The sequence below is a fragment of the Syngnathus leptorhynchus genome, chromosome 16 (genome assembly GCF_054491065.1).
Source record: "Syngnathus leptorhynchus isolate UIUO chromosome 16, UIUO_Slep, whole genome shotgun sequence".
NCBI classification, from domain to species: Eukaryota; Metazoa; Chordata; class Actinopteri; order Syngnathiformes; family Syngnathidae; genus Syngnathus; species Syngnathus leptorhynchus.
Genome location: NC_141210.1, coordinates 6,966,889 through 6,980,966, shown reverse-complemented (window position 1 = coordinate 6,980,966; position 14,078 = coordinate 6,966,889). Strand labels below are relative to the sequence as shown.

General features: G+C 42.8%; 4 protein-coding genes and 1 non-coding gene across 7 annotated transcripts; 4 read left to right on the top strand and 1 right to left on the bottom strand.

The window, feature by feature from the left end:
* Positions 1-57: 57 nt before the first annotated feature.
* Positions 58-3,275, top strand: chadla (chondroadherin-like a). Its single transcript, XM_085934139.1, has 10 exons — positions 58-216; positions 304-498; positions 577-732; positions 857-1,002; positions 1,124-1,362; positions 1,434-1,696; positions 1,808-2,144; positions 2,208-2,560; positions 2,620-2,786; positions 2,892-3,275. The coding sequence occupies exons 1-10, from the start codon at positions 58-60 to the stop codon at positions 3,199-3,201; spliced, it is 2,325 nt and encodes a 774-aa protein (XP_085790265.1). The 3' UTR covers positions 3,202-3,275.
* Positions 3,276-3,487: 212 nt separating this feature from the next.
* On the top strand, positions 3,488-3,559 carry trnaq-cug (transfer RNA glutamine (anticodon CUG)). Its single transcript has one exon. It is a non-coding gene; the product is annotated as a tRNA-Gln (tRNA).
* A 153-nt stretch (positions 3,560-3,712) lies between these two features.
* On the top strand, positions 3,713-5,018 carry rbx1 (ring-box 1, E3 ubiquitin protein ligase). Its single transcript, XM_085934459.1, has 5 exons — positions 3,713-3,867; positions 4,265-4,343; positions 4,509-4,579; positions 4,720-4,805; positions 4,894-5,018. The coding sequence occupies exons 1-5, from the start codon at positions 3,790-3,792 to the stop codon at positions 4,904-4,906; spliced, it is 327 nt and encodes a 108-aa protein (XP_085790585.1). The 5' UTR covers positions 3,713-3,789; the 3' UTR covers positions 4,907-5,018.
* A 185-nt stretch (positions 5,019-5,203) lies between these two features.
* Positions 5,204-8,867, bottom strand: st13 (ST13 Hsp70 interacting protein). Of its 3 annotated transcripts, none has more exons than XM_085934456.1 (13): positions 8,665-8,867; positions 8,144-8,278; positions 7,795-7,843; positions 7,475-7,568; positions 7,235-7,308; positions 7,092-7,158; positions 6,925-7,009; positions 6,741-6,851; positions 6,559-6,661; positions 6,306-6,422; positions 6,125-6,170; positions 5,866-5,966; positions 5,204-5,761 (listed from the first exon to the last, which is right to left on the bottom strand). In XM_085934456.1, the coding sequence occupies exons 2-13, from the start codon at positions 8,251-8,253 to the stop codon at positions 5,624-5,626; spliced, it is 1,095 nt and encodes a 364-aa protein (XP_085790582.1). In that variant the 5' UTR covers positions 8,254-8,278; positions 8,665-8,867; the 3' UTR covers positions 5,204-5,623. The 3 variants fall into 3 exon arrangements, with proteins under 3 accessions (XP_085790582.1, XP_085790580.1, XP_085790581.1); XM_085934454.1 differs by having other exon boundaries at positions 5,866-5,969; positions 8,665-8,819; XM_085934455.1 differs by lacking the exon at positions 8,665-8,867 and adding an exon at positions 8,395-8,413 and having other exon boundaries at positions 5,866-5,969.
* xpnpep3 (X-prolyl aminopeptidase 3, mitochondrial) lies at positions 5,320-12,793 on the top strand. Its single transcript, XM_085934453.1, has 11 exons — positions 5,320-9,265; positions 9,836-9,958; positions 10,132-10,319; positions 10,492-10,711; positions 10,974-11,158; positions 11,266-11,328; positions 11,455-11,568; positions 11,929-12,014; positions 12,105-12,291; positions 12,369-12,489; positions 12,627-12,793. Exons 1-11 carry the CDS (start codon positions 9,193-9,195, stop codon positions 12,791-12,793), a joined length of 1,527 nt encoding a protein of 508 aa, XP_085790579.1. The 5' UTR covers positions 5,320-9,192.
* The last annotated feature ends 1,285 nt before the right edge of the window (positions 12,794-14,078 follow it).

The window sequence follows — 14,078 nt, the reverse complement described above, 5'->3', positions numbered from 1 at the left end:
AAAGTACCTTATCTTACAGCCAACATTGTAACTGAAATTCTCATTTTCCTTGCACAGATGCTTCCCCTCCCTGCTGCCGTTTTACTGGGGACTTTTGCAGTCATATCAAACGTGGAGGCAGGAAAGTGTCCTCGGGTGTGCAATTGCGACAGCACCAAGCTCACGGTGGCCTGCGTTGGCAAGAACCTTACTGAAGTTCCCCTGACTATTGACGAGGTGAGAAAATAATGTCTGGTAAAAAAAAAAGAAAATAGATTTTACATATGTATGTTTATTTCTCTCACTTGATGTAATATTGCACAGATCACAATCAAACTGGACCTGAGGAATAACAACCTACAAATGCTCCAAAGGGGAGGATTTGTACACACACCTTATCTCACCCACCTCAATCTACAGCGATGCAACATTGTCAAAGTGAAGGAGGGGGCTTTCCGTATGCTAGGCCGTGTGGTCTCCCTTAACCTGGCCTACAACAAAATTGACATCCTATATCAGGTTTGAAAACTAAACCAATACATCTAAAAGGGTTGTGCTATTTCAAATTAATCTTCCACTCCATACTGGCTTCTATAGGAATCTTTTGATGGCCTCTCGTCTTTGAAGGAGCTTCATCTGGACCACAACCAAGTTGAGGAGATCCAACCTGGAGCTTTCTTGCAGCTTGGCTCATTAAACATGTTGGCTCTCACTCATAACCAGTTGGTGTACATCCCCAATATGGCTTTTCAGGTACTCGGAAGCCCAAAAAACAAAAGAGACAGTAGATGACAATGTATTTTGATTTATTTAAAATAATGCTATTCTGACTCAAGTACCAAAAATAAAGGAGTCACTTTTCATGTGTGTCTCTCAGGGCCTGCAACACATCAAGTGGCTTCGTCTTAGCCATAACGCTATCAACAATTTGGCTCCTGAGGCATTTGCGAGCTTGTTCATTCTGACCCGCCTCAATCTGGACCACAATGAGCTTCAGTTCTTCCCCACTCAGGCTATGACCAGGTAGCATTTTTTTTATGAAGTACTTGGACCAGTGACTCCTCAGAAATTCTCCTAAAAGAGCCCTCAAAAAATCTGAATGTCTAAAACTTGCTGGTAAAAACGTGTTGACTATCTTCTGTAGACTCAAGGAGGTAACACACCTGGACATGAGCCACAACCGCATGATCTACCTCGGCGAAGAGTCGGTTTCCATGGGCAAGCTCACGCACTTGTACCTCAACCACATGTCCCTCCAAGACCTCTCCGAGCAGGCTTTGTCCCAGGCTCCTGTGCTCTCCTACTTGGACCTTAGTCACAACCAGCTTCGTTACTTGGAGCCTCTCGCGGGCCCTAAGAACCTTGCCAGCCTCAACCTCACTGGTACGTAGCATAATCACACTCAAAGCCTACTGAGAGTTAAATTTTTTTGCACTATTTTTTTTTTTTCCAAGCCAACCCCATCTACTGTAGCTGCTACATGAGGCCGCTAAAGAACTGGGCGAGCGTTGGAGGTGTCAAACTGTTGGGAACCTGTGCTGGACCTCCTCACCTATCCGAAGAGCCTCTCCGAGCCGTGGCGGCGGCGGACATGCGTTGCCGCAGCAGGGGAGACACACTGAAGGACGAATTTGAGGAGGAAGCGGTCGCCGTCAGCATCCCACCAACAGTCAAACCCAAACAGAACGTCAAGTGTCCGCTTAACTGTGACTGTCACGTGAGTTCGGATGAGAGTCGTCAATCATCCGGAATATTTGTATCAATACGACTGTACTGTAATTTTGCCACGTTTAAGGCTATAAAAAAAATTCTTTTCAATCCTTTCTAGATTGAAGCACAACATGCTACATGTGAGAACCGAGGTCACAACAAAGTACCGCGAGGCTTCCCTGCAAAAACTCAACTACTGGACCTTCGCAGTAACCACTTCCACAATATTCCCGCCAACAGTTTTCCAGCCACCAACCAAGTTCTTTCCCTTCACCTGGAATTTTGTCAAATTCGCGAAATCGAAAGTGGCGCGTTCCGAGGAATGAAACAATTGTTTTATTTGTATCTTTCTGACAATGACCTCACATCGTTGGGGCCGGAAACTTTCACTGGAGCCCCGGCGCTCAGTTATCTTTACCTGGAGGGGAATCGTTTGACAAAGTTTCCTGGTTCAGGTGAGTAGACTAGAAAGACTGACTGGAATGAATAAAAATGAAATTTATTTTTTCCTTCTACAGCTCTGCGACTCTTACCAAATCTGTTTGCATTACACCTGGAACGCAATGCCATTTCAAAAATGGAACCCAAGGGTCTGCTGACCTCGGTAACTCCGAAACTTAGGGAGCTTTACTTAACTAATAACACCATACGCACTATTACCAAGGGTGCTTTGGACTCTGCCTTTCTTGGAAAACTTCACTTGGATTCAAATAAGCTGACAACCATTCCAACTGATGCTCTATCCAAAGCCATTAGTCTGGAGGAACTCAACCTATCTCAAAATCGGATTCTCTCAGTGGGACCAAATGCATTTCGGCCCATATCACAAAGTCTGAAGAGGCTATACATGGACCAGATGAGCACTGAGAAGGTATGAAATGGTACCAATTTGTATGTTGGACCAGTCTAATGGTGCTGTCTGATGTCCAGATGTCTCGGGATGCTCTGGCCGGGCTTGGCCCAAGATTGAAGGCTCTCACTTTGAGAGGAAACAAGCTAAAGGAGCTTCCTGACTTAGTCTATCTCACTGGCCTGGAGGTGGTTGATCTTCAAGATAACCCTCTACTGTGTGATTGTACTTTGCTGCCGCTGCGCAGGTCAGTGAACAACACCACATGCAATTTCTCTTTTAATTTATTTTAATGCAAACAGAAGACAATCAAACATAAATGATTTGAATTGTTTCTTTGTCTTTGCACCAGGTGGATGGAGAAAGTGAGTTTGGAGGTGGCAGCTACTTGTGGCCTCCCTCCCAAGCTAAAAGGGCAAAAGGTCAAGGATCTGGAGATATTCAAGTCCTGTCCGGAAAACAGCTCCAACTCTGACAAAAAGCGTGTTGTTAATGTGGCGCCTGCTCATGTAAAAGCCAAGAAACCTAAACTCAACCTTGTGAAAACTTCTGGAGTCAAGACTAAACTAGGAAGGGTCAAGACAAAACCACCAAAGCCAGCAAAGAAAAAGCCTCAAATGAAGCCTGTTGTGACCAAAAAGAAGAAAGTGACAAAAACATAAAATATTTTCTGCAATGGCTGAATTTGTGACAATGTGTAAAAATGATTTATTGTTGTAAAAATAAATATGCTGACTGGATGGAATGCAGTGTTTGCTTGTGGAGGAAATCATTTTTGTTGCTTATGGATGTCACAAGTGTGGAGCAAAGCAGTACGTGTACCTAAATGAAAGCTTCAAATTCCCTAATTTTAACATTTCCTTGAACATCAAAAGCAAAGATGACGCACTAGCCTTGGCCCAGTAAAATAACAGTCTTATTACTATTTACACTGCGGCCCATTCATGTGGTTCCATGGTGTAATGGTTAGCACTCTGGACTCTGAATCCAGCGATCCGAGTTCAAATCTCGGTGGAACCTAAATTTTCTTTCTCCACGCTAATCACCTTCATTTTCTCCAAAATATTTTTTTGTTTAAAAGGTTATGCCTAAATAGCAAGTCCACAACAATATACACGTACTATTGAAAATCGTTGCTTTGTACCAATGAATGACGTTTCAAAACGTGACGTTCTCTGCTTTACGGTTTATCCTACACCGGAAGTAGCCTCTCGCTGAATCACGTTCACCCTTAACTTGTGAAATTCAACATGGCAGCGGCGATGGATGTTGATGCACCTAGCTGTTCCAGTAGCGGAGCAAGTAAGAAGCGATTTGAAGTCAAGAAGGTATGGTTTTCTGGGTAATTGAGCTACTCGCGTGTGAATAAACGCCGCAGCTTTTTCCTAGATCAACACGCTAGCTAGTTAGCATCAATTAGCATGCTAAATTGCTAACGTTGTAGCACTGCGGCTTAGTTAGCTTGCGATGAGCTTCACTAAAGCGGTGGAAACTCTTGGTTTTTTTTTAATACTTGCCATTGGGTCAATTCAATTCAGCTTCCACTAAGAGCAATCAATTGCATTTGAAGCAAAGTGCATAATAATAACAAATTAAAACTTATCATAAAAACGTCATTCCTTCCTAAACAAAACCAGTCTGTGACATGTAAACAGTCATGCAGCAATCTGTTCTAATCCTTATGTCGACCCATGTTTAATCTAGTTGTTTTGTTTCCCCTTCTAGTGGAATGCCGTGGCACTGTGGGCTTGGGACATTGTTGTGGATAACTGTGCAATTTGTCGAAACCACATCATGGATCTTTGTAAGTTGACGTGAATATCTAAAATATGTTTATTACAATAGATTGAACATAGTGGTGAGAGACATGGCCATTCAAAAATCTCAAGTCATTTGTTTAAAGGGTTAAAGCTGCCTTTGTTACTGTAAGAGTTTAAATATGTTAAGCATGTGTAATTTGTTTCTCCAGGTATAGAGTGCCAGGCCAACCAAGCTTCTGCCACGTCCGAGGAGTGTACAGTTGCCTGGGGTGTTTGCAATGTGAGTTTTGCTAATTTAACTGAAGAATCTTGAGGATAATCCAGTGCAGATTGTGTCTGCTAAAAAGCTTTGCTAGGAAGTAACACATTTAATGAAGACCTTGACGCTTTAATGGTTTCATTTATCATCGTCATCCACAGCACGCCTTCCACTTTCACTGTATTTCCCGCTGGCTCAAAACAAGACAGGTGTGTCCTCTGGACAACAGAGAGTGGGAGTTCCAGAAGTGAGTAAATTAGTGATTTTGATTTTTTTTCATTGCTTAAATTGTTGGGGAGTTGGTCGTTATGTCCTTTTTTTTTTTTTTTTTCCAGGTATGGACACTAGCTGGAGAACTTTAGGTTATGCCCACGGTGTTTCTTTTCCCATCCAACTTGTAAGCGGAGTTGTTTGTGTACATTTTTCGTTTTGTTTCAAATAAACAGTAATATTAATGACAGAGCAGATTTCAAACTATTATTTTGGGATGGGTGAATCTGATAATTTAATCATCAGTGGTAGGATAGCCTCTAATCCAATTAAATGCTGCCTCATAGTCCCGATTTAGGTGTAATTTGGACATTATTTTGAAAGGTCTCAGAGATGCTAGTGTCAGTACAAAGTCAAGTCAAATGAATTCTCAAATGCCTTTTACAAACAAGCTTTATTAACCCATTTCCCCAAATGTCTCAGACACCTTTTTTTTGACAGAACAAAACAAAAAACTGGTTAGGTTCCAAAATCTGAACAAACCCTCAGTTAAACGACTGTAGAAATGGGTTAGCGAGTGCGGATGGAGCTCTCAGAATGCAAATGCGAGAAACATCAACTTTGTGTTTTAAGAGTTAGCTAATTTAAGTCAATACAACCCAGACGGCACTCTGGTTGCTCTTAGTACTGATTAAATAGCTTTGATTCAAATTCACCCTCAGCTCCTCTAAATAAGCACTCCGATTAGGTTACCAACTGAGAACATTTGATATGCGCGCCATAGATTTACTGAAAAGCCCTCAAAGATTGCAGCGGCGAACAAAATCTTCATTTCATCTCTGTTCCCGGTCTCCTCTATGGCTGAGGTGCGGCGCCCCCAAACTTGGAGCTCAGCTTGGTGACGAGCGCCATGACCTTGGGGTTGTTTTGGTACTTTGCGATGTTAGCAGGGTTCTGTGCCACATCCTGGAAGGCAGCCATCACCTCTGGGTCCTGAGAACATGGTCACATCTTATATGTTCTAGATATGGCTACTAGCCAAAAAGTTCAACCTCAGTTACGAGTAACATCTTTGATTGAAGGGAACAGTGAGTCACCTGCATAGCGGTGAGCAACTCGGGATCTTGCAGGAGGTCGTTCAGGCCGGGCATGCCGGGGGCTCCTCCGCCTGGGAATCCACCGGGGAATCCTGCACCACCTCCTTCAAACCACAACCGGTATGTACGTACACTCAAGGATTCACCAAAAGCGACATGTTGAGTTAAATAGTTACTGTACTATAAAGCGTGCATTAACTTGAATACAATTTCTAAACTAATCCGAATGCACAAATTAAAATCGAAGATTTTTTCCCACCTGGGAAGAATCCTGCTCCACCTGCCCCTCCTCTAGCTTCTTCTTCCTGTAGAGGCGGTGAAAGACGCCAATATATCACTTTTCAGATAATGTTAAATTATTCTGACACCTATGAACCATTTATAATTGTGGGGAACAAATGTATAGATTTCCTTTTTTTTTTTTTTAGCAAATAACTCACCTTCTGAGCCTTAGCGTGCTCCTCCCTTGCTTTCTTTATACGCTCTTGTTTCTCCTTTATCTCCCTCTCTTCCTTCTTGCGTTCATATTTGCGCCTGTGTTCGCTGATTCTGTTCGCCTGAAGCGTACAGAAAGAAGGCGCAATATTAGCGTGATTGATATTGCAGCCAGCAACTCCATTCTCTGCTTGATGATATGCCAACGTGGTTACTAGATTGGGAAAGTCAGAAGTTGTCAAAATGGGAATACTGAACCTTTGGTTGGACTTCCTTCAGCAATGCATCGGCATCCTCATCATAATCCAGTTTACATGCTGTGGCCAGATCACGGGCGGCGTCCTCCCAGTGGCCCAGCATCCTGTGAAGGACATCATGTATAGGAAGTAGTCAAAACCATAAATAAATAAAAAAGCTTTAGTGTGAAGGAGAATGGGTACTTGTGGGCTTTCCCCCTCCACTTGTATGGCTGCGCCGAGTCTGGGTTGATCTTGATGGCTCGGTCACAGTCTCTGATGGCCGCGTTGGGTTTCTGCATCTTAACATAAACACTAAAACAAAAAGGACAGAACGTGAGTAGCATCTCAAAATGAACTCCAACTTTGGCATGTGGGTAAATATCACCTTGCTCTCTTTGCATACAAAATGGCCAAACAAGGATTCAGTTTAATGGCCTCAGTGAAAAGATCCAAGGCTTTCTGTAGATCGCCTACAACAAACGAGAACAACCGAAGCAGAGATTTAAATATAGACGTCAGTAAGGTATGCAAAGCACAGGTGATGACCATAACCTCCTCCGAGAGCATCAATGGCTTCCATCTTCTTGTCATTGGCCTTTTCTATCATCTCTTCTGTCACCTGAGTGAATATCCACACACACACACAGTTAATTTTAATGAATGAAAAAAATGTGTTTATCATATCTGACAAGGACCTCAACATTATCTGGATCTCCCATTTCCTGTGGTTCATCCATGTCTGGTTCAATGACGCCCTCAAGATCTATTTCTGAAAAAGCAAGGGACATTGTTTACGATGAACCGAAACCTATATTACATCAGAAATGTTGTTGTTTTTCTCATGTGCAGCACCAGATATTAGCCCTTCAGACATCAAAATGAGAGAAGGCTCATAAGACAGCAACAGAAAAACTGACCGAGGGATTGATAATTACCAAGTTCACTCTCCTCGTTCTCAGATGGAACAGCAGGCTCAGGCTGAGTTGGGGGAGCTTTAGATGTTGGAGGAGGACCACAGGGACACTCACCCTAAAAGCCACAAACAACAACTATGAAGCCCAAGAAATGTTCTCTCATTTTTATTTTGGAGTAAAACTTTGTTCAGTAGGCTCTTATCTACTGAACACCTTTACAGATTTGAATGCCTGCCTGGTAGACTGTTACACATGTATCTTGTTCAAAAAAACATAAAAGTAACAAAAACCTAAGAACATTAGGGAAAATGAAAAACTGAAAAAAAAAAATCATGCATTACCTGGCAGTGACTCTTGGGGGAGGTTTGGGAAGGTATCTTTGCACCCATGCTGCAGAGTAGACAACATTCTTGTGAGCCATATTAAATTTGTTGCAAAACATAATCAGTGCTAACTGCGAAAATAATTGTATCAGTACTTTTTTTTTCACAACTGGCCTGCTAGAACCTGAATGCTTGCAGGCTGAACATCTCTTTTCAACAAACTCATGCAGGTCTGTCAAGTTTTGCAAGTTGCCTGGATCTGGTGTCCACGTGGTCATTTTTTTGTTTCTACCATTGTTTTAGTAACATATAATACATCATAAAATAAGAACACCGTAACTCATAAAGCAAACTGCAGTTACTTTACCTTTGCAACCAGGTACGGAAGAAAGCCATCTCGGGAAGTTGCAGGATGGCGGGATTGGACTCGCATAGTTGCACAAAGCCCTTCAACTCTGCCACTTTTCGAGCGTCCATGCTTCTGTGTCACGTCCAACACGCACTGAGTGGCATCATAAAAACAAACCACTCAAGCTGTTTAAGGTTGAATAACAATGTCCCTTTACCGTTAGGTAGCTTAGCCGTGATAATATGCTAACGTGCACGGACGAAACGCACCTTTATTTATTGTATTTATGTCCGCATACCTTTTTGTGAGAAATGAATCAAAATCAACACGATCACCGAATGAAAACAAAGAAACAAATTGAAGCCGTTTTAACCGCGGATCACAAATAATAATGGCAATAAAGCAAGACAGAAGTTTCGAGAGACAAGAACCATATTTGACGCAAGATCCTGTATGCTGTCCTGTTAGCATGCTGCAATATTTACAAAACAAAATTCATGTCAATGCAATGAGGGTAATAGCAAAGGAAATAATCGTACCTGTGCAAGGACTCGCTGAATTAAGACAGAAGGTGAGAAAACGGAGAGCAGTTGTCGATATTTATCGTTGCAAATCTGCTTCCTTGGCGCAGGCGTTTTCTGCCTTTTCATTCAGGCACGAAATCAGACAACCCCCATCGAGTTAATTATCTGCCCTGATTTTTGTCTTGCGGGAATACTAAAACATAATCATAATTCACCTAATTATTTTTATCGTATTGAGAAAGTACAGCCACGATAAATGTGTCCTAGTAGAACACGTTGGTTTCGTCGAGAACAGTGAATGCCGCTTTGAATCAGCTACAAGCCATGCATGCTGCCTCAAGCATCCGTAAGATAAAACGCAGGGTTTAACTCATTTGCGAGGTTGTTAGCAACCCGGCTAGTAAGGTTGCTATCGGATGACTCTGTAATTTACATTGTGGATGACAATTCAACTTTGTGAATTGTTGGCTTTAACTTTTATGTTTCTCAACACTTTATAAATGGCCATGTGTCCGTGACCTGTGTCGTCGAGAGGCAGCGACAATGATGTCCTCCGGAGGCAGTGTGCTCCTCAAGGCTGCTGTCACACTACTACCAAAACCAAGTTGGAGCCGAGGTGAACTTCGATATTTTTTTTTCCCCTTCAATCGACTCAAAGTTTAACAAACACATTTGAAAGAAAACCCTTACATTCTTTTCAGCGTCAGTCTGTAAACAACACTCCATAAATAGTACAAGAGTGTCCCTCAAGTCTGGACACATTGACTAAGGAGATAAATGGAGATTTTCAAGAAATGACATTTGCAACAAGCTTTGGAATACTAACAAATAATTCAATTCAATTTCCAGCACATGTGATGTAGTTTAATGTGTTTAGTAAGATTCTCGTGAACATGTTGCAATCATTTGCTGTGATTGTCTGTGTACACAACAGTAAGTAAATACATAAGTGTCAGACGTAAATTAAATATATCTCTCTGTTGATTGGTTGATTGATTAATTACACGATTCAGCGGTCACCAACTTGGTGCCCATGGGCCCCAGGTAGCCCCCAAGGACCTCAGTTGTAGCTGACGGGCTTCTTCTATAACGCACCAGTGATGGAACATTGAAATTCTGACATCCATGCTGTGATTGACTTAAATCAATATAAAAGAAATAAAAGGTGTTCTGTCCCTGCTTTTAGGATGTTTGTGGTGTCCATGCAGGAATATTTCTGTGAAACCGGGAGACCTGAAACCAAAGACGGTTCCTGCTCGCTACCTCGGCCAGCCAAGCCCTTTCACTCATCCGCACCTCATCAAACATGGTGACAATCATACTTCAACCACTCGTAGTAAACTCATACGTATGTTGAACATGTTCATGCATTTTAAAATGTACGCAACCCTGGTATTCTAGAAATCAGCAACACTGTAATCGAGCAACAAATATGTGGTTTTATTTGCATTCGGTAAGTCAGTTGTGCTATTTGATTCTCAGGTGAGGTGACACCTGGCCTGAGCCAAACCGAATATGAACTCCGTCGTCACAGGCTGGCCTCACTCATCGAGGCCCACTCGGATAAACTCGGACCGTCTGCATCGTCCGGCACGCACGTGCTCATTGTTTTGTCCCATCCGACCCGCTACATGACCAATGACATACCGTATCCTTTCCACCAGAACCAGGTGGGCTTGCATTCTCAGTAATGTACAGTAGAACCTCTAAAGTCAAAAGTTTGTCATCCTCCATTTGTTTCAAAACAATTATTTCCAATGTCAGACTGTCACCATAATTGACTTAACTATGCAGACTCAATTTTCGCTTTTGACATTGAAGCCTTTGCAAAACTTTGCCCAGGACTTCCTCTACCTGTGTGGCATCTTGGAGCCTGACAGTGCTTTGGTCCTCCACGGGAAAGGGCGACCAGACCAGGCCATTTTGTTTGTACCTCGCAGAGACCCAGGCAGGGAGCTGTGGGATGGCCCGCGATCAGGGTTGGATGGAGCTGCTGCTTTGACTGGAATAGAGAGGGTTCATAGCACAGAAGAACTTGGTCTGGTGCTCAAAGCCCTTAAAGGTGAGTCGATTGTGAAGATGTTCCCCTTACACATTCCCATCATCTTCATTTTTTTTTTAGATGGAATTTCCATGATAAAATAATCTTGAAATATATTGTTTGCGACTGTGGGCTGAAAGTGCACTTGCCAACTGTAGGGGGAGCTCTGAACCAAAATGATAAATCGACTGTATTCTCAACTAAATGAAGTGAAGGTGTTGATTTTGAATGATCCTAAAAAACTGAAGCGATGGAACTCCTTTCTACTACCATCTTCCTCCAGGCTCTACGCTGTGGTATGACCATTCTCATCCATCCAACTCTCGACTCCACCAAGCACATGTCCATCCCGTCTTGCAGGCCGGGCCAATGCCACGCCCCCTAAGTCCACTCATTCATTCACTTCGGGCTTTTAAGAGTTCAGCAGAGGTGGCCCTCATGCAAGAAGCAGGTCGCATCACAGCGCAGGTTGGTGTCTAATTAAATGCAAATATGAATTGTAGTTGCGGGACGTGTCATAATTAGTCACTTCTACTTTTCATTCCGTTTTCACTTCAATCCGATTTGCTTTTCAGGCTTTTAGGCGGACGATGGCTCTATCTCACGGGGAAGTGGATGAATCCGTACTCTTTGCTAAGGTAGCTCGGTAAAAGAAAGCGCTATGAGCTGTTAAGTCAGTAATGTAGCGATATACAAGTTGATTGGAAGACAGTTCCCCCCCCAATGTAAAAATGAAAGGTTATCATTTCTCCTTCAAATTGCAGTTTGATTTTGAGAACCGGGTCCATGGTGCAAATTTCCTGGCCTATCCGCCTGTGGTTGCCGGTGGGAATCGTGCCAATACTCTGCACTACATAAACAACAACCAAATCATTAAGGTAACATTGGAAACTTGAAAAATGTCACTTTATGTGTCTTGATGCATTATAAATGAGGCCCACAAGCTAATGCCAGCTAAAATGAGTAAAAAAAAAAAAAGAAACCTGGGGAAAGCTTCTTTGAAAAAAAAAAGAGAGAGAAGCAGATGACTCCAATATACTGTTAGCAAAAAGAAATGATGAGACCAAATAAAGAGAAAACTCGAGACAAGACTGCGTTTGTGTGAGAGTGATTCGTATTCATTATGCACTTTATTATGTTTCATTATGTGTGCACATATAAATTCTTGCATGGTGCTGTTCCCTTGCCGCTTAAAAAGATTGCAAATTGTATGAGTCAACTTTGTTATTCTTCCTCAGGATGGTGAAATGGTGCTCCTTGACGGCGGCTGTGAATATTTTGGTTACGTCAGCGACGTGACCCGAACGTGGCCAGTAAATGGAAAGTAAGTTGATCATCCCAAATAAAAAATAAAAATAAACATTTTCCGCTCGGTGACATTGCATTCTGCCTCCCCCCGACCCCCTTCTGCCAGATTTAGCGCTCCGCAGGCAGAACTTTACGAAGCCGTCCTGGAGGTCCAGCTCTCCTGTTTATCTCTGTGTTCGCCAGGTGTCAGTCTCGACCATATTTACAGCACCATGCTGGCCATGTTGGCAAGACAGCTCAAGCGTCTTGGCATCGTCAAATACATCGGTACCAGCGATGCTGATCTATTAAAGGTCAGGAAACTTTTGAAGATGTCACTTGTTAAGACTGATTTTCCATTTGAAAAAATTCTTTGTTATCCTCTACCCAGGCTGCAAGGCGGTACTGCCCTCATCATGTTGGACATTACTTGGGCATGGATGTCCATGACACTCCAGAACTGTCCCGCTCACAACCTTTACAGTCTGGAATGACCATCACCATAGAACCAGGTGACAATAGGAACTTCCTAGATTTTCTTTGCGATAGCAAACAACTCAACCTACTTTGTGTTAGTTCTATGATTTAAAGACTCGCTTCTATTAAAGCTCTTGAAATATCTGCTTTCATGTGTTCTCTCTTACCACAGGGTTGTATATTGGCGAGGAAAATGAGCAAGCCCCAAAGTGTTTCCGCGGCATGGGTATCAGGATCGAGGATGACGTACTGATCCGGGACAAGGGTGGGCCCTTAATTCTATCCGCTGATGCCCCAAAGACCATTGGTGATGTAGAGCTGGCCTGTGGCCAAAGGTAGGACAGACAGGAGGAGACGTGGCAGTGATGGTAGGCATTGATTGTTCTCCACTTTTCATTTGTCTATATGGTGATGGAAGATGGTGACGCTTCATGAAATTTGTGCACTCAATTTGAAAGAAAGATGAATAACAGCATGAATATATTGGCAAAAACTTGGTGACTCCAAAGAGCCAGAAGTTTGGGTGTAGATTTTTCTGGACATGTAGAGTATATTTATATACATATGATCAAGATACTCAAGTTTTTAACCATGTGAAATCTACTGCATTGTTACGGAGCTGTCAGCGTATGAAACCAGACACTGAGCTTTGAAGACAAGCCCCAGAATGTTAATTAGCACATTTTATTATGTCTTCCCATGAATTCTGCATTGTTGCACACACAAACACTTGTCAGAAAACTGCACGGTTGCTATCATTTCACAACTCATTCTAATCTACATTAAATGTGTAACGTGAACGTGCTAGGTGCTGCTAGGTAATCAAAATCAAAGGCCTGCAAGGGTAATGTGTTTGCGTTTTGCCAGATCTATTTTTTTAAGAAAATAATCTACATGTGTGTTTAAAAATGTCTCAAAAAAAAAAAAGTCGTTATGTTTTTTGTTTGTTTTTCCCCGTTGTGTCAAAAGTATCAAATTGTGTTGATACTTGGCTTTTGAACATGTACTTTTTTTGTTTTACTTTTAACTTGACTAATTGTGTGGCGTTGCATTTGGCGCTTTCTATTTGAGCGTCGACCGAGCGTTTCCGGAGATTCCCGAACACGTTCGAAGACTTCCTCCCACCATCCTCCCCTTCACGCCTAATGTTGCCGTACCTCCATCCCTCCCCCCGCATCAGAGGAGTAGAAACAACAAGCCGCCATTTTGTTTGTGCGGACTGACCGTCCGAGCGGAGGAGATAACCGAGGGAAGGAGTGACTCTGGCGACCGGTGACAGCCGCTCTGACAACCGCCGGCTGGAAAACAACCTGGCCAAATCCCGTCCGTGTTACACAGGGAGAAAAAGACGTCCCCGGAAAAAGAGAAGGCGGCTGTGGCGAGGAAGCGGGAGTCGGTGATATATATATTTATATATGAGAAGGAAATACTCTGAAAAAAAATCCAAGGAAGGGGGTGTTTCGTGGAGCGAAGACGCGGAAGAGGGCTACATATCATAACGCACGGGGGAATTGGCGAAAAAACGGCTGCAGGAAAACATGAAAAATAATAATGACTGCGTCGCGCAGGAAGGAAAAAGCCCACATAGACAATTATATAAATAAATTGCTACCGGGCAGAAGGG